This window comes from Tiliqua scincoides, chromosome 4 (assembly GCF_035046505.1).
Source record: "Tiliqua scincoides isolate rTilSci1 chromosome 4, rTilSci1.hap2, whole genome shotgun sequence".
In the NCBI taxonomy this organism is placed as follows: domain Eukaryota; kingdom Metazoa; phylum Chordata; class Lepidosauria; order Squamata; family Scincidae; genus Tiliqua; species Tiliqua scincoides.
Genome location: NC_089824.1, coordinates 72,008,614 through 72,034,367, shown reverse-complemented (window position 1 = coordinate 72,034,367; position 25,754 = coordinate 72,008,614). Strand labels below are relative to the sequence as shown.

General features: G+C 45.2%; 1 protein-coding gene across 1 annotated transcript in view; it reads right to left on the bottom strand.

Annotated features, from left to right (window-relative positions):
• Positions 1–25,754, bottom strand: part of LOC136648338 (cytidine monophosphate-N-acetylneuraminic acid hydroxylase-like) — a 40,214-nt gene that overhangs the window by 2,626 nt on the left and 11,834 nt on the right. The window contains exons 3-11 of the mRNA XM_066624448.1: positions 23,331–23,440; positions 21,618–21,808; positions 15,796–15,943; positions 13,562–13,643; positions 11,844–11,981; positions 9,121–9,256; positions 6,789–6,932; positions 5,442–5,616; positions 2,173–2,289 (exon numbers count right to left, since the gene is read on the bottom strand). Coding sequence (XP_066480545.1) covers positions 2,173–2,289; positions 5,442–5,616; positions 6,789–6,932; positions 9,121–9,256; positions 11,844–11,981; positions 13,562–13,643; positions 15,796–15,943; positions 21,618–21,808; positions 23,331–23,440 — 1,241 coding nt within the window. The remainder of the gene's footprint in view (positions 1–2,172; positions 2,290–5,441; positions 5,617–6,788; positions 6,933–9,120; positions 9,257–11,843; positions 11,982–13,561; positions 13,644–15,795; positions 15,944–21,617; positions 21,809–23,330; positions 23,441–25,754) is intronic.

The following is a 25,754-nucleotide window of genomic DNA, read 5'->3' as shown; positions in this document are numbered from 1 at the left end:
GTGGCCCGCTACCTTCTTCTTCTTCTTCTTCTTCTTCAATCCCACTTTGACCTTCTATAGCAGAACTAGGCATGAGGAAAATAGGCCACCAGATTCTTTTCTTACTTGCTCTTCTTACAATCCTCTTCTTGCTCACTCTTCTTAGAAGGAATTGGGGGGTGGCAGCAGGGTGAATGATCAGATGGCAGCACTGGTATCACTCCAAGCAGTTACAAAAGGAGGAGTACTGAAGTAGGCAATTACTTTTGAACATGCACTAGAAAGCTCTTAAGAATCCCTTGAAGGGATGCAGAAAGAGATGCAGGAAAAGGTCTTCTTTAGGAACTGCCCTTTGAGTGGGGCGGGGAGAGAAAACTACAGACAATGGGATGACAGAGTGTCTATTGATAATTAACTCTAATTAATTACTTAGGGTATCTATGACACTAAAGGATCTGTTTGTGGCATTCATACAATTTGAACCCTGGCTGAAGGAGCCACAGAAAACATCTGTCAAAGTGGACAGGACTGACCAGTGTCTTCTATGGATTGGTACAATTAACAGGTAATGGTTTGGCAAACCATTTGCCAATGGTTTGGCAGCATCTCTCTCCTTAGCGTTGTAGGCAAGCTGTTTGCCCAAGTTGCACTAAAGAGGCTCCAGGTACTTGCAGAGAGCATCTATCCAGAATCGCAGTGCAGATTCCGAGCCAACAGGTCCACCACTGATATGGTATTCTCCCTTAGACAGCTGCAGGAGAAATACAGGGAACAACAGCCGCTCTTTATAGCCTTCATAGATCTCACGAAGGCTTTAGACCTGGTCAGCAGGGATGGCCTCTTCAAGATTCTCCCCAAGATTGGATGTCCACCCAGGCTCCTCAGCATCATCAGGTCTTTCCACAAGGACATGAAGTGCACTGTAGTCTTTGATGGCTCCACATCAGACCCCTTTGACATCCAAAGTGGAGTGAAGCAGGGCTGTGTTCTCGCGCCGACCTTGTTTGAGATTTTCTTCGCTGTCCTACTGAAGCATGTCTTTGGAACTGCAACAGAAGGCATCTATCTCCTGACCAGATCAGATAGAAAGCTCTTCAACCTCTCCAGACTGAGAGCAAAGTACAAAGTCCAGCTGAAATGTCTGCGTGACTTCCTCTTTGCCGACAATGCAGCTGTCACTGCCCACTCTGCCAAAGATCTTCAGCAGCTCATGAATCGTTTTAGCAAGCCCTGCCAAGACTTTGGTCTGACAATCAGCCTTAAGAAAACACAGGTCATGGTTCAGGATGTGGACTCACCTCCCTGCATTACAATCTCTGCGCCTGAACTGGAGGTTGTCCATGACTTTGTGTACCTTGGCTCAACAATCTCTGACACTCTTTCTCTCAATACCAAGCTAAACAAACGTATCAGTAAAGCAGCTACCACGTTTTCCAGACTCACAGAGCGAGTATGGTCCAACAAGAAGCTGACAGAACATACCAAGATCCAGGTCTACAGAGCTCACGTCCTGAGTACACTTCTGTACTGCAGCGAGTCATGGACTCTTCGCTCACAACAGGAGAGGAAACTGAAAGCTTTTCACATGCGCTGCCGCCGTTGTTTCCTCGGCATCACCTGGCAGGACAAAGTTCCAAACAACATAGTCCTGGAACAAGCTGGAATTTCTAGCATGTATGCACTGCTGAAACAGAAACACCTGCGTTGGCTCGGTCATGTCGTGAGAATGGGCGATGGCTGGATCCCAAAGGATCTCCTCTATGGAGGACTCGTGCAGGGAAAGTGTCCTACAGCTAGACCACAGCTACGATACAAGGACATCTGCAAGAGGGATCTGAAGGCCTTAGGAATGAACCTCAACAGGTGGGAAATCTTGGCCTCTGAGTGTCCCGCTTGGAGGCAGGCTGTGCAGCATGGCCTCTCCCAGTTTGAAGAGGCACTTGCCCAACAGACTGAGGCAAAGAGGCAAAGAAGGAAGGCCTGTAGCCAGGGAGACACACCAGGGACAGACTACATTTGCTCCCAGTGTGGAAGGGATTTTCACTCCTGAATTGGCCTTTTCAGCCACACTAGACGCTGTTCCAGAACCACTTTTCAGAGCGTGATACCTTAGTTTCCCGAGATTGAAGGATGCCAATGATGGTTTGGCAAATGAGAGAAGAAACAAGTTTGTATTATAAATGTGCTACTTACTTCTTCATAGGGATGGTCTCTGCTTGGTCTTTCCACTGGGAATGATAAGTCCAAAAAATCCACCAAATAGTTGTAGCCTCGAGGCAACGGATTGAAATCGTCATCTGTTTCTATCATCTGGATATGGCAATTAAAATCATGACAAAAGAGAATAGCTTTTATTGCACTGCATATTTGTTGGCAAACAAGGAGATTTATTATGCAGTCCCAATAACTTTGGAGATTCTAGCTGTTTCTGCTTGCTTTCTCCTTTTTTGGATATGGGCTGCTCTGGATAGCCTCCCAACTGGTAAATGAAAGGAGCATTCCACTCACACAAAGACCTTTTCTGCTTTCTCCAAGAGTCTGTGCACCAATGGAATGGTTCTACTGTCCTTGGAGCAAAGCACTAGTCAGTATATGCTACCCTTTGTTTTTTCAATGTCCTTTGAGATCATGTGTCTCTCTTCCTCCCTAGCAAGGGCTTGCTCTGTCTTGAACAGATTGCTGGTAGACATGGCCCTGAAAAGATACAGAGCTTGACAGTTTATTCGCTCCCTCTTCTGTGATGTGATTTTAGGTAAATCAAAAGTAGAGTTATCATCACCTGATACAGACCAAAGTAAATCGAGAGAGGAAAACACCTATTGTCCCCTGACCCACCTGTGAAGAATAGGTAAAAGTATCTGGCCTTGACCTGATTGCCCTTTAAATAAGCTTGTCTTGCTGTTGCTTTAGCTCAGGTCTGATTTTACTTTGAGCAGTTTTCTCATTGAGGGCTGAATCCTATCCAACTTCCAGCACTAGTGCAACTGCAATGCAGCCCAAGGTAAGGCAACACATGTTCCTGTATCTTGAGGGGGCCTCTGTAACTGAGAGCCCAATCCTATCCAATTTTCCAGTGCTGGTGCAGTTGTGCTAGTGTAGTGTGTGCTGCACCCTGTGGTAGAGGGGCAATCACTGGGGCTTTCTCAAGGTATGGGAACATGTGTTCCCTTACCACAAGATTGCATTTTGGCTACACCAGAGCTGGAAAGTTGGATAGGATTGGGCCCTGACTCTCCACCACAGGATGCAGTGCATGCCCCATTTGCACAGCTGCACCAGCACTGGAAAATTGGATAGGATTGGGCCCTAAAGCAGCTATGAGAGATTGGTAATTAAGGGCAGTGGGGAAAGAATTGTTTGGTTAGAGTTTGGAAGTATAAAAGAGGGAGTGTGTGTGTGGTTGAAAGGAGAATTCTTCCATCCTTCAACTAGAGTATTTGCTTCAGTCAGGAGTATGATGAGTTGAGGAAGTTGCTCTTCAGGTTTGAAGCTGAGGTGGGATGAGAGTTATTCTAAGTTAATGTGGGACATCAAGTTCTGGTTATTTTTCAATAGCATGTGTCATGTAAATGTCCTTTGTAATGTTGAATTTACTTTTTTGTTTTTGTGTAACCTTATGTGCTGAACTAAATTGGTTTAAGCTGTTATCAGCTGAGTCTCTGATGCATTCATATAGAGTTTGGGTAGATGGGACTCCTTAGCCTGGGAAGGCAGCTCATCTGACAGAAGGAAAACTCTGATCCCAAACCTCCACTGCTTTGTGGCTACATCCAGTTATGGAAAAGGCTTCAGGAGTCAACCTCGAGTCAAAATCCTGAGCCGGAGTCCCTGAGGCAGTTCATGGCTGAACACAGTCACGTTCTGACAACTCCTGTGACGCCGCTGGAACCAACCGTATTGGCCTCTGCCTTTCCATTGGACCATTTCAGCGACGTGGAGAGGGGGGATTTGCTGCATGGGTAACAGCCTATCCTCCATACCTACTTTACCTAGGCTTTGTGCACTGGAGAGGACACTCTGTTCCAGAACCACCATTCAGAGCGTGACACCATAGTCTTCCGAGACTGAAGGATACCAACAACATAGAGTACGGAATGTTGACATTCTGACACCACTATCTGTGGATAAGCCCAGTGTTTGGGCTAATCAGATGCATGTCTTCCTCCTGTTGGTAAGGAATGGTGGGAATAATGAAGAACCCAACCAATCCACCCCTGAACCATAAGGGCAGAGTCTAATTCTGCCAGATCCTCCCAATTCCAGGATGGTGGTCTGACTTGGACTCTTCCCCCTGGCTCAGAAGGGCAAGAGGACTAGCCTGCCAAAGTCTTGACCTTCCCCAACTGCACTGCCTGTGGTGGGCAGGGCAGTGGGGTTGTTGTTGTATCAGGGCCCAATCCTATCCAACTCCAATGTAGCCACAATGCAGCCCTATGGAAAGAAAACACATGTTCCCATACCTTAACGAGGCCCTGGTGACTGCTGCTCTGCCACAGGATGTCTGCCACACACCCTATTGGCGCAACTGCATCAGCACTAGAAGATTGGATAGGATTGGGCCCTCAGCCTCCTGTGTTGTTATACCTTTCTGGATATGTATGTTGCACTTAATGCCTGAAATTTAGTCAATGTCAGTGTTATAGCTGAACATTGAGAATTCCAGACAAATTCTGTGAATGTTCAGAAATTCATATATACTGGGAACTATTGCCAGTTATCAAATATGTTTATTGCATTTAATAGTTTATCTGAAAAATAAGGGAACTTATATTTGTTGATGGATGTCACATATTGATCTGGAGCTGTCAGCACCTACAATCACCAGCTGCTATATATAGAACATTATCACTGTCCATGCATCTGATGAAGCAAGCTTTAAGATACCAGGGAATTCCAGTGTTCTTGCTACTGTAGGGGCCCACCCCTGGAGGAGCCTGCAGCAGGCTTGTTCCACCCCCAGGGAGGCCTCAGATTGGCTGGAGGGGTTCCAGCACCCTTGTCCTCCTCCTCCTTAGCAGAGCTGCCACACCTGGCTTGGGAGCAGGAGCTGTTCATCTCACAGCTCCCTGCTTCACACTGCCTCCCTCTCATCCCTGGCTTCCCTGTTTTATGGAGCAAGCCTGCCCCCTTTTTGGCCCCTCCCCTTCCTCCAGGTGGGGCAGAAAAGGCCTTTCCTGTTCCTAGCTTGTTTCCTTCTGTGTTCCTTGTTTGTCCTGCCAGCCCCCTCTGTCTGGTTGGGGTGAGCCAACCTTCTTTGCCCCCCTCAAGGGCAGGGAAGCCTCCCCACCCTGGGCATGGGGTGCCTGCTCCCGGGTAAGTCGGGGGTCAGGGCACCTGGGAGGGGCCCTGACAGTTACAATGGATGAATAAGGAAAGTCTTCTGGAGTGTGTTCTTGAAGGAAGGAAGACTTTTTTCTCTGAAAAAAATATATATGGTACAGTATGTCTGTATATCAACCTACCCTGATCACAAGGTTGTAGCCTTTAAACCCTGCCCAGATATAGTATTCTTTCACCCAGGAGGAATAGAAGAATATCTCATCATCAATTGCAGCTCTGAGTGATTGTATATAAGGTTTAAAGTCCCATGACTCTTTGAAAAGCTTTGTCCCTGCTGGAGGATCCATAATTCCCAAACTGAAAGAGAGAAAACAGGATTTGTAGGTAATAATAATCAGATTGCTTGAGCATGAATCAGCATAAGGTTCATTGAAGGAAACGAGACTTTTACTATCTAAGGTTCATTGAAGGAAATGAGACTTTTGCTATCTGATTGCTGTGAGTGTTTGGGTGCTTCTGTGCAATAGATGACTATACAGTATTTTCCATCTGTCCACACTGATTCTTTTTTCATCAAGGTAATATAAATGGATATGAGAAAATCAAAACTAAGGTGTAGTTTATGCCATCTCCTAAAATGTGCCTCTTCAGGCTGTGCCTCTTCATGCAAAATAGGTTCTCTAACACTGAGCTGCAGTCAGAGAACAGGACAGGGTTGAGCGACCAGATACTGATTTCACAACAGCTCTTACCTCTAGTCTCATGAGAAACTTTTCATTTCTGCTATTGATAGAAGAATGAAGTATTTGGGGGTTTCTTTTCCCAGTGGAAGTCCCCAAGTGTTACCAGCAGTTACCTTCCCATACTTTCAGGTCATTTTCTCGTGCCCATATTGACTAAGAGTGCAATCCAAACTGTGTGCTTAACCAGCACAAGTCCCTTACACTGGCTCAAGAGTGTCTTGAACATGCTGTAAAGCACATTCACGATGGCTAGTGAACTGGGTAGGCCAGCTGGAGGATGCACACAGGCATTCTAGTGTCAGATCCTGCAGCAGACCTGGTCGGTTTGCGCCAGCCCGAGGGAGGCTGGCGCAGGGGATTGGAGAGAGTGGTGGAATGGGGGCGTTTTTGGGTGGGGGGAAGGTGGGCAGGTGGATGGACCAGGCCTAGGGGGAGGGTGGGACTGGCCTTGGCACCTTAGGCTGGATACTAGCCCCCCTCCCAGCCAGCCCAACATTACACCCAGCTGCTTAGATTTGCGCCAGTGATTTTGCTAGCACAAATCTGAGTCACCCCATAGGGGTGGCTGGCTCACAACTCTGGGTAAGGGGATAAATATCCCCTTACTCTGACTTGCATTCCAGCCACCTCCTAACCTGTGCTGCATATAGTGCAGGCTACTGCGCTGTTCCAACACAGGTTAGGATTGGGCTGCCTAAGTTTCAGGAAAGGTTGGTTAACTGCCTTGCTTGTGTGAAAACTTTTGGAACACACTTGTATAAATTAATTGGTAAAAATTCAGATTACCTGTCTGTTGGATCTGTCAGCATCCTTGCTAAATCCAATGTGGCTCCTGGTTTTGGAGTCCATGTTGAAACTTCACTGGAATTTTTTTGAATTAGTCTATTCAGGTCACTTGGATCATTTTTAAGGTTTGTTTCTCTGATATAACTAGATCAAGGAAGGAGACACAATCAGATTTTTTATTATAGGATTGGATCCAAAGAACCATGAGCAGAAGGAAAATCACCACTAACTGTTGGATAAATATTTGTGCATCAGCAGTGCTAAAATAGGTAGGTTTTGTGCTATTCCTGTGCTTCTTGTTTTGCACTAGTTCTTATAAAGGGCATTTTTACCCATTAAAGGGTTTGTTTTACTTGTCTTGGCAATACTTTAGCAGGGATGAATGCATAAAACAGATGTTCCATGAGCAGAATATGCCATCCACATTTAGAAGGGCATCTACCAGCCCACAACAATTTGTGCCATGGTGAAAGCTATGAGAACAAGATGGAGAAGTGTCCTGCATTTAATCCAACAGTTCATCATATCTGGATAAGAAGACCGTGATTGTATCAAAGGATTAAAATCCATGCTGTTAAAAATCCAACATTTTGTTTTATGACTTTTCTAGAACTTAGTCAGGGAAATGACAAAGCCTCAAGAGGACACTTATTTATTCTAGGATTATTTGGTGTTATTCCAGCATTTATTCTAGGATTATTTGGTGTTCTCCCTCTTAAGTTTCAATGCTAAGCAGATTACTAGGAGGTAATGGGAAAACTACATGTAATGAACACACTGTTCCTTAAAATGAAAAGGCTGCCATTTTCAGCAAGGGAAGGAGAGGGTATGTTTCTTCCTTTATCTGTTGGCCATTTTTCTGCTCAGAATAGCCTCCAGTTGTGTTTTCCTCATGGAGGCTAGGTCTAAATGTATGTTTTGATATTTCCAGTGCTTGAGAAAGTCAGGGGTGTTGCTTTGTGTTTGATGTAATTCTTCCTCATATTGATGAGTAACGTATGTCACATTTCTGATTATTTGCAGTAATTCTCCTAGTCATCTATAAGTGGAACTAATGCCAGATTCCTGCGCATCTTTGGAGGGTGGGAAAAAAGGAGACTCTGCTTTCTCTACCAAATCTTTTGCTGGTAACTCCTCTACCTCCTACCATCCAATTTTTTATTTTTTGCCAGCGACCCCTGATCATTGCCAGGGTCTTTGGAAGAAGATAGGTAAGGTGGGAGAAGCATTAGTTGCCACATAAGGCTTGGCTCATGCAATCGTTCCTCTTCATCCACCTTCTTTGTAAGTGATAGAAAGAATTTGGATTTCTTTGTTTTCCAATTAGGAGCAGAAATCAAGAGTTGCGCTCTTTCAGATGGTTTATTAGCTAACAGGCTCGAACAGACTTGTCAAGGACAAGACCATACCCCTTGTACCTCCCCTTTTGTGATCATTTTTATAACAGAAGAAAAACAACTGTGCAATAGCAACCATGACCCAATTTGGCTTCTCGGGACTTTCGAAACTTTCCAGAATTCATAAACCCGGGTCATTGCGCCCTAGTACTTTCTGACAATCTTCCTGATATATCTGTTCCCTTGCAAAAGTCCCTGGATGTCAGCCACAGTCAAAGCTGAAAAACACATTCCTTCTTATCTGCGTAAGCAGAAACTGCACAACTAAAGTCTGCATCCATATTTGTAGGCCCGAGAACCAGTTTCAGAGAACAATATACATTACTTGAGTTAGACAAATACATAAGTTTACATAAGAAGACATATCAATACAGGTAAACCTTAAAAATCTCCCTCATAAGTTTGTGAGTCTGGCAGAAAGGTAGTGGCAGCACAAATCTGTTGGTCAACTGGCACCACCACTGCCACCGCAAGGGATCAGGCAGCTGGATGCACTAGGCCCCACTACCGGCCTGGATCCCTCCCCATGGCACTGGCATTGTCTGCGAGGGAAATTTTACTTGTTAAATTTGGAAGCTATCTTGAGAGCCAAATTAGGCATGATTTGGGAATTCCTTGACTAGAACATCCAATCTCCTTTCTGCTTGAAATAACCACTGTAGACCCCCCCCCCCCCAACTCTGTGGCACCAATACAAATTGGAGCCCCTGTGGCAGCTTTTTGAGATGGAAAAAAAGTGGGGGATTCTAGTCACATAAGTTTTGTCCCATGACTAGCTGGGCCCCCATTCATCACTTTGTCAGCAGCAAGCATGGACACATCACTTCCTATTTGCTCACTTTTCCACTTAAGCTATGATAAATCCTGTGTACTGTGAGTCAATCAGAAGATAGTACCTGTCTTTATGCCAATAAAGGTGGAATGAATGATAGTACCTGTCAGAAGGATGAGCTTCAACAAAGTATCCAGCAAAAGGACAAAAAATTTTTGGCTTCAGGTCAGTAACCAGCTGGGCCTTATAATTCAGCAGCTTCTTCCTTTCAGTTTTAATAAATTGTGCTTTCCATGCCTCTGAAATGCCAAAGTGCTTGTGAGAGTTACATGTGCAAGAAAACACCTTAAGTTCAACCTATGGATGTAGATTCACAAGTCCCACTGAGCTCAATGGGACTTGCTCCCAGGTGTATGTAAGAGGATTGCATCCTTAACTGTGTTGCAAGAATTCTGACTGTTATGTTTTTCTTTTTCAATCACCCCCTTCACACTTCCAGCAGAGCAACAAGTTCTGTTCTGATGTTATGTCTCCATGTGATCCTGTACATTGAATCTGGACAAGACAGAGGTACTTTCTGGCAAAATAGAGGCCAGTCTGAAAGCAGGTGAAATGCCTGTTCTGGACAGCATAGAGTTTGCCCAAAGGATCAGATCCTGCAGTCTGGGGGCAATCCTGGACCTGGCTTTGCTTCTGACCAGGAATTGCTTCTGAATGCTTATGTGTTGTGAGTATATGCCCAGTTTCTGCAGATGCACTTAGAGAGAGCAGACCTGGCCAATATCATCCATCCCTTGGCCATATTGAGGCTTGATTACTGTAGCATGCTATATGTAGCATGCTATATGTAGTCCTTGAAAAGTGTCAGAAAACTACAGCTACTTCTGAGTGATGGCCAGTGATGGCTACTTCTGAGTGATTGTTGCAAACTTGTTATAGGGACTGAGGAGGTCCAGCTCAAGCCTTTTGCTGTCTGGGATTGAGCCTGAGTGTTGTGCTCCCTGCAGTGCACAGAATATGCCACACACATTTTACCTCCCCAATTACCTTCTTCCTCTTATATTTTCTCCCTGCTGCTGACTCTTCTATCAATTTCCTGCCTACTTCCCTGTCTTTTTAAGGGCAGCAGTAGGGGAGGGGGGATAAGAAGGACAAGGGTGCATTCTGCCACCACCTGGCTCTCTGCCTATGCTATTGTCCTGCTTAGGGGCAGAGAGGAAGGAAATGGGGATAGGTGCCACTCTCCATGGTCAGTCTTAGCTTCTCTCTTCATTGCTTTGCCCTCTCTGCTGTTTCAAGGGGTGGCTGGGAGAAAGGTGGTGTGCACCAACTCCGGTAGTAGCCATGAGTCCACAGCAGTTCATTAAGAGGAGTGGCCCAGCTTCTGAATAGTTTAGGGTCAGGATTCCTAAAGGGGCAGCTCCTCCTGTACAAATCTGCAAGAACATTAAGATCTTTGTCCCACCTTTTTTTGAAGTGCAGTTGGCTGTGGTCTGGGGCAGGGCTGTTTCAGTGGTGGTGCCTAGGTTACGGAACTCACTCCTTCTGATGGTCTTTCAGCAGGTACAGGAGTGCCAAACAAGATGGTGACAGGAGTGGGGCAGAATGGGACAGCAATGGGGGCAGGGGAAAGGCAAATTGCAGATGAAATGGTGTGGGTTTAGCAGCAGCAGTGGTCACCAAATCCTAGCCCCCTTCCCAGACCTGATCCTGCAGTGCGGTTCAAAGTGGACCTGCACCAGTGAATTTGCTAGTGCAGGTTCAAGTAGACCCGCCCCATGCTGAAGAGACTTATCTCAGGTAAGGGAAAGAATGTTCCCTCAGAGGTGAACGCTGCAATTCTCCCCCCCCCCCCCCCGGAAGCAGCAGTAGCCTTTTTGGCATTGCTGCTTCAGTAGGCAGGGGAGAATAGATAGGATTGGGACCTAAGTTTACCAGATAGTGGCTCAAACTCTTGATCGAACCAGCAAATTCTTCCTGCTTCTAGAAAGCATCCAATGCTGAGACCAAATGCACCTTCTGGAAGAGGGCATCTCACATCAATTGGGGCAAGTACTGAAAAGATTCGGCCCCTCATGATTATTGATCTTACATCCACAAGAGATGGTAACAAGAGCGCAGGGTCTCTGTGTCAGATCTTGCAAGTGTGGTTGGGTTTTTCTCGGAAGTTCATATGTTTGTTTCCAGTGTTACACTGGACTGGATTTAGGACTTTATTGCTCAGAAGTAAAGGCGTGAAGGCCTGGAAAGTCTTGGGAATGTGAAACCCATTTTATTTTTTTCTGTTTTTTCCCCAAGACTTTTTTTGCTCCAATTTGCCAGTGGAAATTGGGCAAAAACTCATATGAATTATTTTATATTTGAGATTAATTAATTCATTTTTTAAAGGCAAAGTGTTACTATCCTGGTACCATGTAATAATAATCTTTACACACAGCTTTATTAATTCATATGAGTGCAAGTCAGTGGTGTAACCAGGCAGGGCAATGGGGGCAAATGACCCACGTGCCAGGCTTGGGACAGCAGCACTTTCTCCTACCCTCCAAGGCAGGGGAGGAACGATCACCACCAAAGTTCTCCCCAATTCACGAGTGAGAAAGGTGAGAGGAGCCGCCCCTGTCATGTGCCAGTACACTGGAGAGATGGGGACCCAAGGTGCCTTGGAGTCCCATGCAGAGCTTTGCCCCAGGGTCCTCTCCATAATCTGGCACTGCCACACATTCAACTTCTAGTCATCAAGCTTTTAGTTCACTGGATAATAGACATCCAGGTATGAATGACCCCTTTGTCTCTCACAAAGAGTAATTGGGAACTGAGAGAGTTGGCTTAACCATGGAGGCTTCAAAGTATTCCAGAGTTCAAATCTTTTCTCAGTGTTTTCATTACCAGTGTATTTTCCTCCACTGAAGGTCATGGGGAAGCCTGATGCTCCACCTGCAAAGTCGCTCATCATAAGATCAACGTTTCCAGGAAGCTTTCCGCCATTGGGCCTGGTGCAGTCCACTGTGTTGAGGATCTTATGCCCTACATAAAAATATGCTCACAATGAAATTTTAAAATCATTGTCATTGTGCTTCCTACCAGCTTTCTGTTTTGGGGGAGGGTAAGCAGGGTAGGGTGGAATCCTATGAAAAAGTGGTAACTGCTCTGTACTTGAATAACATTTGCCATTTGCACATTTGGTCTGTTTTGAGCATTTTCCTTGATATTTCCAAGTGCTCTCATTATGTCCTTCTACAGTACCTATGGGTAATACATTTCCATTTTTGTTGTCTTCATAAAAGTCATTCATTCATTGCTTTCTTGTATAGGAGACAATGTCGGGATACTTAGATTTAACTCTCATTGACTTCAAAAGGACTAAATCAGCCTCAGTCCACATACTCTGGTTTAACAAGTTAAGTGTTTTCATGGATGATTGGTATTAAGACAGACCTGATCCTCTTCTGTCACCACATAAATCCACTGAGTACAGAATACCAAATAGTGTTCTATCCACATGTAAGGGAAATTATGAACATAGTGAAGACAAATAATGGACTGGTTTAGATGTTATGAGAAACCATAGTTTCCTACAATGATAATATGCACATGAGAGCTGCAGATTACCCTTTCCTTGATAATATGCACATGAGAGCTGCAGATTACCCTTTCCTTGATAATATGCACATGAGAGCTGTAGATTACCCCTTCCCTTTTCTCCTGTAATCTCAAACTAGGAATCATGTTTCTCTTCAGTGCAGTGTTAGCTGCATAAGCACCAGGGTCTCTAGCTGGCACTATGCAAATAGAGTAATAGCTGAAGGGGAAATAAATGTTCAGTCTCATTTTTACCTCAACATGGTGTTCTGATTCTCAGTTAACTCTACACACAGCTGATGCAAAGCCACAAACTGTGGTTTAACTTTGGTTTCCAATTATGTGGAACCAGAGTCTGAAGTTGGCTTAACATCCCAGTGTGAGAGCTGGAGTTAAACCTGAAGTTCCCAGTTTCACAAAAGCTGCATAGTTCAAAGAAACATCACAGCTCTGTAATGAAGCTAAGGAGGTAAGGGGAAGGAAGAAGAAGGATGGCTAAAAGCAGCTAGATGAGAACAATTAATCAAGAGAACAATTTTTAGCAGCTCGGAGTCTTCTTTGAAAAGAAAGGCTTTTACACAGCTGCAGAAGGCCAATATAGAAAGAGATATTGGCCTCTTTCTATATAGGCCAATATAGAAGGCCAATATAGAAAGGGCCTCCCTGGGACAGGCATACCAAACTTCAAGTGCAAACCCCTCTCACACATCCCAACCAAACATAGTACAGGTATTGGCAGGATGCAGAAGAGGACCTTTCTAAGCTATTTTAATACTTGAAGGTAAGAAATGGGGGACTGTGGCTCAGTAGATGAGCTCCAGGAGGGCCCAGGTTCAATCCCTGCTCTTGCCTGGCAGGACTGGGAAGGATCCCTGTCTGAAATCCTGGAGTGCTGCTTCCAGTCCATATACCTACATAGATGGACCAATGGTCTGAAGCAGTAAGAAAGACAGGCCCCTATATGGGAGAGATTAGACTCATCAGCTGTAAAAAGCAACAAAGTAACAATGGTAAGAATAAAATACCTTTATATTCAACAATGATGCAAGTATCCATTTCAGGATGAACACCATCCATTAGTATCATAAATCTAAGATTTTGATCCACCTTGAATAAAGAAAGGTCAAAGCACATATGAATTGCTCTTATTTTCACATGAACAGCCTCTCTCTTTTTATTATTAATATTAAGATTCTAATACTATCAACAATAAAAATTAAGTGAAAATGAAAATGATTATCTAATAGAATCAAGCAAACCAAAGATAAGAAAGCAAAAAATTAAAAGTAAACAGGCAAGATATGATACAGGCATGCCTCCTTATTAACAATAAAAATTAAGTGACAATGAAAATGATTATCTAATAGAATCAAGCAAACCAAACATAAGAAAGCAAAAAATTAAAAGTAAACAGGCAGGATCTGATACAGGCATGCCTCCTTATTCACGGGGGTTCCATTCTGGAAACCCCCCCCATACCTAAAACTGTGGCTATGTGCGAACACCAATCCCTACAGTACTGGGGTTATCCCCCCCCCCAGAGATGAGGGGTCTGCTCCCCTCACCTCTGGAGGTGCCACTGAGCTTAGCAGAGGCTGGGGATGTGTGTCCCCAGCCTCTGCCGAGTTCAGGAGGCAAAAAAACACTATTTCCAGTTTCATGGAGAAAGCAGAAGTGATAAGGCATTAAAAACATCACTTCTGCTTTCTTCGTGAAACTGGAACTATTGTTTTTTTTGCCTCCTGAGCTCAGAGGCCGCTTTGGAGGTGAAGGGAGTAGAACTCCCCTCGCCTCCCCAGGGTACACAAGGGGGATGCGCGCACTGGGGAAGGCCAGACCCAATCTGCGGATAAGTGGCAGCCCAATCCTGTTCACACTTTCCTGGGAGTAAGCCACATTGACTCTAATGGGACTTACTTCTGAGTAGTAAGTAGTAGTAGTAAGTAGTAGTAACTCCACAGGAAGAAAAGCCAAAATGGGGAGGAAATTGAGGTATGAGGACGAGTTTCTGCATCTATGCCTTATGCATCTACCCCCACCTCCTGATCCTTCAGGATTATCACATGTATCTCTGTGTTGATTGTGTTGTCTAACTAGCCTTTCCTTTAGCCACAGCTAAGAGCTCCCTTTTGGTGAATGTCAGGGGTTCCAACTGTTGCAACTGCAGACCAAACACTCATCAGAATCTCTTTTGTTTTTCAGCACATTGCCACTGGGGACTGAATAGTGTTCCTCTGCAGCATTCCACTGCAGCCCCTCCCCCAGGAGGGGGAAAGGTACTGTTCCAAAACATCATGCTATCGCCCTCAACAGGGCACCACTGCATATACACACTGGTGGCACCACTCTTCTTACAAATACTAAGGGCACAATCCTAACCAGGTCTACTCAGAAGTAAATTCTATTTTGTTCAATGGGGCTTAGGAAAGTGTGGTTAGAATTGCAGCCTGAGTGTGCATCTCAGTCCAGGGAACAGCTGTGACTGATGCGGTGGTCAACTCCTTGTTAATCTCTGTGTTTTTCCTTGCTCGCCGCAGGCAGCTGTCCCACAGATAAAGATGCTATGCAGACTCCAAGGGAAGTCTATAGTCTGCCTGAAGTGTGAGCTCAGCTGCTGCCTGGTGAGGTTGTTGACCTACTACTTTAGTCAGGCCCCTGTGGCTTTGCACATTATGGGTAATGTTATAGTTTTTACATTTAACCAGTATTTTATTCCAAACAGAAAGACTGCTTTGATAATTGAAATTATAAGATCTGGCTAAAAGTAAATTGAAGATTTACAAATTAATCTTTATAGTTAAAGTAATTTTGACATATATCAGTTAATTTAAAAAAGGCCTTACACATACTTCTTTAATATAAGACTTGAGAAATTTCAGAAAGGTCCAAAAGGCAGATTTGAAGCTTTCAGCAGTAATACGAACCTCAAAGTTCAGCCAGGAAATAAATTTAAAACAAAAAGCAAGACTCCATAAAACCAACAAAACCCAAGGTCCCAGTCAACAGTAGATTTTAAACTTGCCATTCTGATGTAATGCAATCTTCACATTTAACCAAGACATTGATTTGATGCACACTACTTGGCCAGAGACAAAAAGAGACAGCAAAGTCCAACTCAGGAGCGGATTTAAGGCTAGTCGCTCCGGTGTGAGGCAAAGCTCAAAGTCAAATGGCACCAAGAAAAACAGCGTAATATCACAGGCCATAATATCATAAGATCAGAACAAAATTCTATTTGAGAAAAGTGAAGGTATCAGACCTCTTGCCAAACTCCAAAAGGGACAATATTAATATTGGTCAGCTTCACACCACTCTGGTCCAGGTACCAGAATACGGGTCTTTCTGTCTTTCCAACGTAAATGGGTATATCTGGTCTTTGTTCAGCAAGTTTCCTCAGAGTAGGGTAACTGAAGAGTAGGAGAAAAAAAGGTGTGAAACACTTTATTAGACAGAACCAATGTACAACACAATCCTATGCATGCCTACACAGACGTAAGTCCCACTGAGTTGAATGAAACTCAGTCCCAGGCAAATATACAGTATAAATATAGGATTGTACAATAGCCTTATGAGCCTAATCCTATGCATGTCTACTCAGAAGTAAGTTCCATTATATAGTGGGGTTTACACCCAGGAAAGCATGGTTAGGATTGTAGCCTAATTCTAATCACTTCAGTGGTGGGTAAAGTATTGCTAATGGAAGGCAGTCAAACAAAAGTCAAACAATGCCACAACCATTGTGAAATGCTATGAGAAAGATCTGCCAACATTTCGAAATGCAGCAGAGCATGTCCAGATGAGAAGAGGCTGGCATTGCTTCCTCTTATGCATTATCCTGATGGTCTAAAAAATAGAGTCCATTACTGCTGTATAGACCAGTATTTTCAGCCAGGGTTCTCAGGGGTTCTGTAACCAAAACAGAACTCTCCTGCTTCATCCTGCCTCTTTGCCTTTGGAAACAGTAGAGTGTTGGTCCCAGGATTTAAGAAGAAAATGGGGTGAGTAGTCGAGACTAGGGTTGGAGGAAGCTCTAGACCAGGGATGTCCAAACTTTTTATCAGGAGGGTCACATCTTCTCTCTGACACGGTGTAGGGCCGGGGGGGGGGGGAAAGAATTAATTTACATTTCAAATTTGAATAAATTTGCTTAAATTTACATAAATGAATATACTAGAGATGGAACTTATATGAATGAATGAAGGTCTTACAATAGTTCAAGTCCTATAAAAGGTCTTGCACAAAGCAAGGCCAACCTTTCTGTCACTGCTGCTGCTGCATCACAGACGTGAAACAGCAAGCAGTGGAAGGAACTCTTATCCCACAGCTCATGCAAGAGGTTGTACAGTCGCCCTCACACTGAGAGCAGTTGTGTTGTGCCAGCATGGGTTCCAGCAAGTCTCTGGACTCATTGGAGACTGGGGGTTCCCCGTGGGCTGGATTGAGAGTCCCCAAGGGCCGCAAGTGGCCCTTGGGCCAGGGTTTGGGCACACCTGCTCTAGACTATCACTCCAGTCTCTACTGCTCTCTCCCGCCCCCCAGTTTCCTTCTCCCTTCCCATGCCTGCTCTGCTTTTCCAAAGGCATGGAGAGCAGTAAACAGAACAAGGTAGCCAGATGGACCCAGTAAGAAAGAGCCAACCAGTAAAGAAGGGGAGAAGCAGTCATCCAACCTGTTGTCACCCAAGTGCATGAAAGCCCAGGAGGGAAGGAAAGAAAAAGCAGCCAGAGAGGGGGGGGGGAGGAGCAGCAGCAGCAAGGAAGAAGAAAACCCAGAGAGAGAATGCCAAGGGAGGATAATGTGTGCACGGTGTTATGAACACCTGTAAGTAATTCTGTATATAGGTTCTCATGAGCATAGGAAGTTGCCTTCTATGAAATCAGACCATCTGCCTCTATATTGTTTACACAGCCTGGCAGCAGCAGTTGTCACCCACCAGCCTGAGAACCACTGCCCCTTTCCCTTTAAGGGGTGGGGCAGGGGAAAGCAGCAACTCAATGCTCATGATACTGCCACTGCAGGGGAAACGGGCTGTTTCTAACTTAACTTACATGCTGCTGAGGTCCGTGGGGGGGTGCGAGGAGCCCCGCGGAGCCCTCAGCAGGGCTCCCCGTAGGTTGTAAAAAATTATCATGACCCATATCCAGTTTGCAATAGCAAAACTGGAAATGGGTTGCAATCAGTTTTTTTACATTCCACAAGCCACAGGGAGCCCTGCAGAGGGCTCCACAGGGCTCCTTGCACCCCACAGACCCTGGCAGCAGCTGAGTTAAGTTAAAAACAGTCCTCTTCCCCACAGTGACACTATCCTGGGTATTACATTGCTGCTTTCCACCGTACTCCTGCAAAGACCCTGGTTCTCGAATTTCCAGAGAGTTTGAGAACCAGTGCTATAAAGTGTTCATAGATGTTGGCAACCTTCAGTCTCGAGAGACTATGGTATCGCGCTCTGAATGGTGGTTCTGGCACAGTGTCTAGTGTGGATGAAAAGGCCAATCCGGGAGTGACAATCCGTTCCACACCGGGAGCAAGTGCAGTCTGTCCCTGGTCTGTCTCCCTGGCTATGGGCCTTCCTTCTTTGGCTCTTTGCCTCAGTCTGTTGGCAAAGTGTCTCTTCAAACTGGGAAAGGCCAAGCAGAACGCTCAGAGGCCAAGGTTTCCCATCTGTTGAGGTTCATTCCTAAGGCTTTCAGATCCCTCTTGCAGATATCCTTATAGCGCAGCTGTGGTCTACCCACAGGGCGCTTTCCCTGCACAACTTCTCCATAGAGGAGGTCCTTTGGGATCCAACCATCAAACAGTTTATTATTATTATTATTATTATTATTATTATTATTATTATTATTATTATTATTATTATTAACAGTGTTTATATACCGCTTTTCAACAAAAAGTTCACGAAGCGGTTTACAGAGAAAATCAAACAAACAAATAATGGCTCCCTGTCCCAAAAGGGCTCATAATCTAAAACAGGGGTGCCCAAGCCCCGGCCCTGGGGCCACTTGCGACCCTCGAGGATTCTCAATGCGGCCCTTAGGGAGTCCCCAGTCTCCAATGAACCTCTGGCCCTCTGGAGATTTGTTGGAGCCCACAACCGACCTCAGCGTGAGGGCAACTCTCGCATGAGAGAGTGAGCTCTCTCGCATGAGCTGCTGGATGAGGGCTCCCTCCACTGCTTGCTGTTTCACATCTGTGATGCAGTAGTGGCAGCAAACAAAAGGCCAGTCTTGCTTTGTGCAAGGCCTTTTATAGGCCTTGAGCTATCACAAGACCTTCATTCATTCAAATAAGTTCATCTTTAATATATTCATTTGTGTAAACTTATGTAAATTTATTCAAATTTTAAATGTAAATTAGTTCTTTTTTTCCCCTGGCCCCCGATACAGTGTCAGAGATCTGATGTGGTCCTCCTGCCAAAAACTTTGGACACCCCTGATCTAAAAGATGCAAAACACCAGCAGACAGCCACTAGAAAAGACACTGCTGGGATGAGGAGGACCAGTTACTCTCCCCCTGCTAAAAAGAGGACACCCACTTAAAAAAGTGCCTCTTACCCAATTAGCAGGGGTAATACAGTATATTACAGAGTTTATACAGTATACAGGTGTGTGCTGCTTAACAACCTTCCACTTAATGATGGAATGCATATGGTCAAAGCACAACAAAGAGGCTCTTAATAAGGCAGTCAGGTCTCGCATAGCCTGCAGCAGAGTGTCTGTTTACACAACAAGAGGCTCTTAATGCAAAGAAGAGGCAGTCTATCTCCAGTAGCCTCTGCAGCCAGCTAGTGTCTGGCAGGGAGTGTCTGTTTACACAACAAAGGCACTAGATTGAGCTGAATGTTCACTTAATGACCTAATCACATAACAATGGGATCAGAGAACATATCCCTGTTGTTAAGTAAACAACGTAAACCTATATATGAATCCAAATATACAGCCTGGTTTTGCAACTGAAAGGTTTACGCACCTCTCTTTGTCTGTTCAGACTTATTAGCTGTGATGTCTGAGAAGGGGGAAGGTTGAGGCAAAGGAAGGAGACACCAAGATCCTGGAATCTGCTGCAGCCTGGAATCTACTGAGGCGACATTCCCTGGATTGAGAAGCTGGTGGGGAGAGGTTCCAGGTGAGGCCATAAACCCTTAGAATCCAAGGGAGGGCAGCCACCTTAGCCACCCTAGTCCTCCTCCCCAGCCAGGCCAGTCTGCATCCTTGGGTACTGACTCCAGGCTGACTCTGATTGAGGCCTCATGTCAGGCCCTTGGCTCCCCAGTCTTCTTAAACATGGGCTGGTGGCAGAATTTTAAGCTCCGTCATTCCTTGAACCTGCTCTCCCCACCTCTTCCACCCCTCTTCACCCCCAGAAATGGAATGTGCTGCCCCACCCACTTCCACAACTTCAGGACTCTCTGAAAGTGACATGAAGGGGCCAGTGTGACTCTCAATGCCCCACTTGCTGGCACCACCAGGGTGGGTGCACCACACCTTGAACTGACACCTTCCATGGGAGCGGGGATGTCAGTCCCTGGACAAAAGTCATTTGACTTGATTTTCTACCCTCTAAAAGACTACATTTTTATTTATACATGGCTTAGGGCACAATCCTAATCAGGTCCTGAGTAGACCAGGTCCTGAGAAGGTCCTTACTTCTAAGTCCTATTTTGTTCAATGGGGCTTCCTCTCAGGAAAATGTGGTTAGGATTGCAACCTTAATCTTGCAAGGCCGAAAAATGGTTGGTATTTTGAACATCTGGGATCCATCATAAAAAAAGAAAATTGCCGTTGTAAATGTAACCATTATAAAAAAGAAAATTGCAGTTGTAAATTAAATACCTTGCTTCAATGTATTTTTGAACTTTTGTACTTCAAGGACAAGAGTTAAATAGTTATTTTATGAATCCTCAATATAAATATGCATCATCATTTTTCCTAAAGTGCTATAAACATTTATGACAAGTACCATAAAATTTATAGGGCATTGACTTTCATAGCAAATATTTAACAGTACTGTGGTTTCTTCTTGTTGAAGGGATGAGTCTATTCTTGCAGGTATACTCTGGAACAAATCCTTCAGATATCAACTGAAGTCCATAATTTGCAGTCCAGAATTGTACCATTATAGTAGTATAATAGCACAATCCTCTACATGTTTACTCAGAAGTAAATCCCACTATGTTCAACAGGGCCTACTCCTAGGTGAGTGTGTATAGGACTGCACTGCAGCCCTAATTTTGCAAATGGTGGCTAATGATATTCATGTTATCTGAAATAATTGAGGTTGCAGAAGGCTGCAGTGCAGGTGCTTTATTCGCAACTAGCTCTAGATGGGATAGCATTCCCTCTGAAACAGTGGGTATGCAGCCTGAGAATCCTCCTGGACCCACAGCTATCCCTGGATTATCAGGTGGCAGCTATGGCCAGAGGGGCATTTGCCCAGCTTTGGCTGGTGCACCAGCTGTCAGCTCTGGCCATGGTGGTCCATACTCTGGTGATATCTCATTTAGACTATTGTACTCTGCATGGGGCTGCCCATGAAGATGGTCCAGAAGCTGCTCTTAGTACCAAATGCAGCGGCCTAGCTGGTCACAGGGGCCTGTTATGTTAAATCTGCCATGCCATTGCTCTGATGGCTGCAGTGACTACCCATTCAGTTCTCAACCCAATTTAAGGTGTTGGTGATGACTTTTAAAGCCCTATACAACATGGGACTATATGGCATGATATCTTAAGGACCACCTTCTCCTACATAATTCTGAATGTCCCCTGCAATCGTCAAACTGGTAAACAATTTTCACTGATTCTATAAGGGCTTACGAACCACATATGGGAGCTATGTTCTCACACAATACCTTTGGCAAGGCCAACAATATGCTTTTCCTCGTGAATATCATCCTGTTGACAAAGCTCAGCTGGGAATGAACCAGGTTGGTGGCCTCATCTACATAACTCATTCGTGTCCATGCCACTCAAGCAGCATAGAGACGCCAAGCCACAAGAAAGCACCTTGAACATCACTGGTAGTCAGTGTGACTCAGCCCCTTAGGAAGAAGCCTAAATTATTGCTTGTTTTATCATATTCACAGACCTGAGATGATCCGAATGCATGTGACTGATGTAGATTAGATTGGCACAACAAAGTCTTTCGAAGCAGTCACTGGGTGGTTCATGAAGTAACCACCAGCCCCGTGCAAAGGCTGGACCAGTTAGCCATGGGTCAAATATCATTCTTTTATCTCCTAGCTTGAGGTCCATACAGGCGTGAGTTATATATGTCACCTAAGAGGAGAGATGAAGAGACTCAAGAATAGCAGTGTCATGTCCTGTGCACTTGTAAACTATTCTAGTTTGAGGAGGGGGGGGCCTGAGGAGGGGGGCCGGGAGAGGGGGGAGGAGGGGGGCCAGGGGAGGAATGGGAGTAATGAGGAGGAGGAGGAGCAGGCTCCCAAAGGCATCGCTGGCTGACTGGCTAGGGGGGTTTCCCTGGGAGTGGGTTTCTCTGGATGTGATTTCCCTGGGAGTCCGGACTCCAGCTGGCCAGGGAACACAGAGGAAGGGAGTTGGAGGCAGTGTGGCAGCAGGAGAGGGGAGAAACAGTATGCTCAACCCCCAGCCCTGGTACCCTCTCCCCAGTTGGCAGGATTGGGCCCCCTGGATGTGCTCAGAATGCCCAAGGGTGGAGCAAGGGATCCAGGCAACCAGGTTTTGGCACCCCTTTGGGAGAGGGAAACAGGCAGCACCTCTGCTGTTTTACTGCAAGCTGCTCACCTGGGGAGAAGCAATTCCAGAAGTTACAGAACAGGCACCACCTTAGCCAAGTACAGCAGGTGTAACCCCTGACTCTTCCTCCTCAGAGCTGCAGCAGCTTTGTCCATGGGGAGCCCTCCCCCACCACACACTTGGCCAGTTCCCCTGTCTCTTCAGATTGCAATACGATGCATGCTTACCTTGGAGTAAGCCCCATTGACTATAATGGGACTTACTTTTGAGTAGGTGCGCCTAGAATGGGGCTGTTAGTCACACTGTGGCTGTGATGGACTTCTCCAGAAATTTCTCCAATCCCCTTTTAAAGGCATCTAGTCTACATAGCCTCACCACATCCTGGAGTAAGGGGTTCCGCAGAGTGGGCAGTTGTTGTTTTGTGGCTGCAGCCTACCTATAGGCTTGCTCATGCTCTTTTAGTCCTAACCAAAGTAGTTCACAGCTAGAGAATGACAGCCGTTAGAACAGGAAGTGAAGAAAGGTTCTTTTTTCCTCTAAAGACCTTGCAGTGCACACCAAAAGGACTTTTCTTCCTGGGACATGCAGCAGCCATTCTGAGATGTCTTTCTGAGCTGGTGCTTCAGAGGACCAGCTGGTACTGGTCCTTCACACGTCTCTTCTCCTTCAGGACCAGCTGACCTAAATCATGCTGAACACTTTCCTAAGGACTCTGGACTCACAAGTTTGGGTGGTGTGAAGAGTGGGGAGCAGGGCCAGGACTGTGCAACAAAAGAACCTGTGGAGGGGTGTGTGTTCTTTTTGTTGGCTCATTTAACTATCTTGCATGACTTGTCTATAATCCCTTTGTGCTTACCCTCTCCCTTTTTGAGATGTTTTTCCACACTTAAAAGAGGCAAGGGCTGTGTGTGATGTGGTCTGGCTTGGGGGAAAAGAGACTGGATTGAATTGGGTGGGTGGGTAAAGATGAATTCATTTGATACTTCCCAGAATGCTACAGAGTTGAAGTGGGAATGATCTGGAAAATGATTCGAAACCCTTTCACCATCAAAGTCACTACAGAAGACACTGAACACTTTACCTGCACCTCTCCGAGAGCCAGAGCTTCAGGCTTTCTTGGGTCCATATCCCAGGGATTTGGAGGATGTAATTCAATTAGTGTCAGTCCATTATCTGTATCACCTTCAACAACTGGAATGGAAAAAAGTAGAGTACTACTTTCATGATGCCTGAAGAGGGAAAGTTTTAGCAATTTAATTGAGTCCTGATATAGCTGTTCACAGAGTTACTGTACAAATCCCCCTCCTCTTCCACTGCAGTGACCAGGAAAGTCCTCTTTCAGGTGTATGTGGGCCAAGTGGTGCATCATTGTTCTTTGGAACTTCATATATGATGGATGTATAACTTATGTGTAATTGCCATAGGTTTTATTGTAACTAGTGCAGTTCCGGCCATATATTCATAAAGACCTATCGAAGATCTTCCCTGCATATGTCACTGAACTTCTACCTAACAAGGCTAAACCATGAACTAGAATGAACCAACCAAAGAAAGTTCAGGAAGCAGCATACTGGGTATGGTGTTGCTCTGTATATAAAAGAGAGCATAGTGTTCTGGAAATTAGAATATTTAAGAGGATCATCTTCACAGTATCATTGTGAGTAGAAATATCAATACAGATGAGTAATCTGAACAAATTGTACAAATCTATGGTACACAATGGTACACAAAACTGGACACAATACTCCAGGTGTGGCCTTGTGTCCAGTTCTGGTCACCACATCTCAAAAAGGATATAGTGGAAATGGAAAAGGTGCAAAAGAGGCATCTAAGATGATTGCTGGGCTGGGGCACCTTCTTTATCAGGAAAGGCTATGGTGTTTGGGCCGCTTTAGCCTAGAAAAGAGGCGCCTGGTGGGGACATGATTGAGAAATACAAAATTAAGGATAGAGTGGATAGAGAGATGCTCTTTACACTCTCACATAACACCAGAACCAGGGGACATCCACTAAAATTGAGTGTTAGGAGAGTTAGGACAGACAAAAGAAAATATTTCTTCACTCAGCGTGTGGTTGGTCTGTGGAACTCCTTGCCACAGGATGTGGTGATGGCGTCTGGCCTAGATGCCTTTAAAGGGGATTGGACAAATTTCTGGAGGAAAAATCCATTACAGGTTACAAGACATGATGTGTATTTGTAACCTCCTGATTTTAGAAATGGGCTATGTCAGATGCAAGGGAGGGCACCAGGATGTAGGTCTCTTGTTATCTGGTGTGCTCCCTGGGGCATTTGGTGGGCCACTGTGAGATACAGGAAGCTGTACTAGATGGGCCTATGGCCTGATCCAGTGGGGCTGTTCTTATGTTCTCATGTAGTAATTTTATCCTGAGGAATGCTACTCCCCCCTGAACCACAACTCTGAGAATAATCCTGAGAAAGAAATCCAGGAAGCAGACAAAAGAAAAAATATTGCAATAAATGGTTTGCATCCACTGTTTGCGTGTGTGGGTTGTGATCAGGGCCTAGGAGAGGGGGGTAAAGGGGGTAAATTGTACCCGGGCCCAGGGTCAGATAGCAGGCCCAGGAGCCAAAGGAGAGTGCCCAGAAATTTCCTGGGATCTTACATTTTCCAATCTCACCCAGACTCACTGTACACGTGGGATGCTGGGGGCATTACCATGGGCACATGGCAGCGACTATAGCCATAAGACATACACACCAGGTCCAGGAATGCATACATTCCTTAACAGTGTCACTTCTACGAGGAAACTGATCTGCTACCGTAGCTCTTTGGCTTATGGATTCGCTCACCATGAAGGAGTGTAGAGGAGCTCAGTGACACAGCTGTGGGACTGCAGCTGCTGCAGAAGCAAGTTTTGGTCCGCACAGGACACTTTCCATTCTAGTGTGAGCCTAGATGATGATACTAATCTCCTGCAATGATTTTCTATATTTGAAAGATTTTAGAGAGACTTAGGAGTGTTTTGGTTTTCCATATTACTGTATCTAGCTGCCAATGCCAGGCAGGCAGGTAGACCTGAGCTCTGCATTGGGAAGACTAGTAGACCTGGGCTCCAAAGACCATTCCAGCTGTTGCTGCTTTCCCCCTGCCTATTTTAACCCCATTCTGGCCACCACCCCCACTCTGTTTCACCCCCTCCTTCTTTGGGAAGGGGCCCCAAATAAACTTTTTTAACTTTGTACCCCCTGATAAAATTCCTCTCAGATGCCCTGGTTGTGACAACAGGTACAATAAATGACTCTGCCTTGGAGCAAATCCCAAAACTGTTGGAACAAAGCTCTGTTGGATAATTCCTTTATTTACCAAGCCATTCTCAAATGTCACCAAGTAGTGAGCAATCTTTTGAGTTCTCCAGTACTCTTCATCAGATAGCATGTTTAGCAAAACAACAACAGGCAAGGAGAATGTAAAAGCTGAGAAAGAGGTTGAAGTCCCAAAGGCTTTGCAGTTTGCTAGAGCCTTAAAATGGAGTGCAAGAGGAG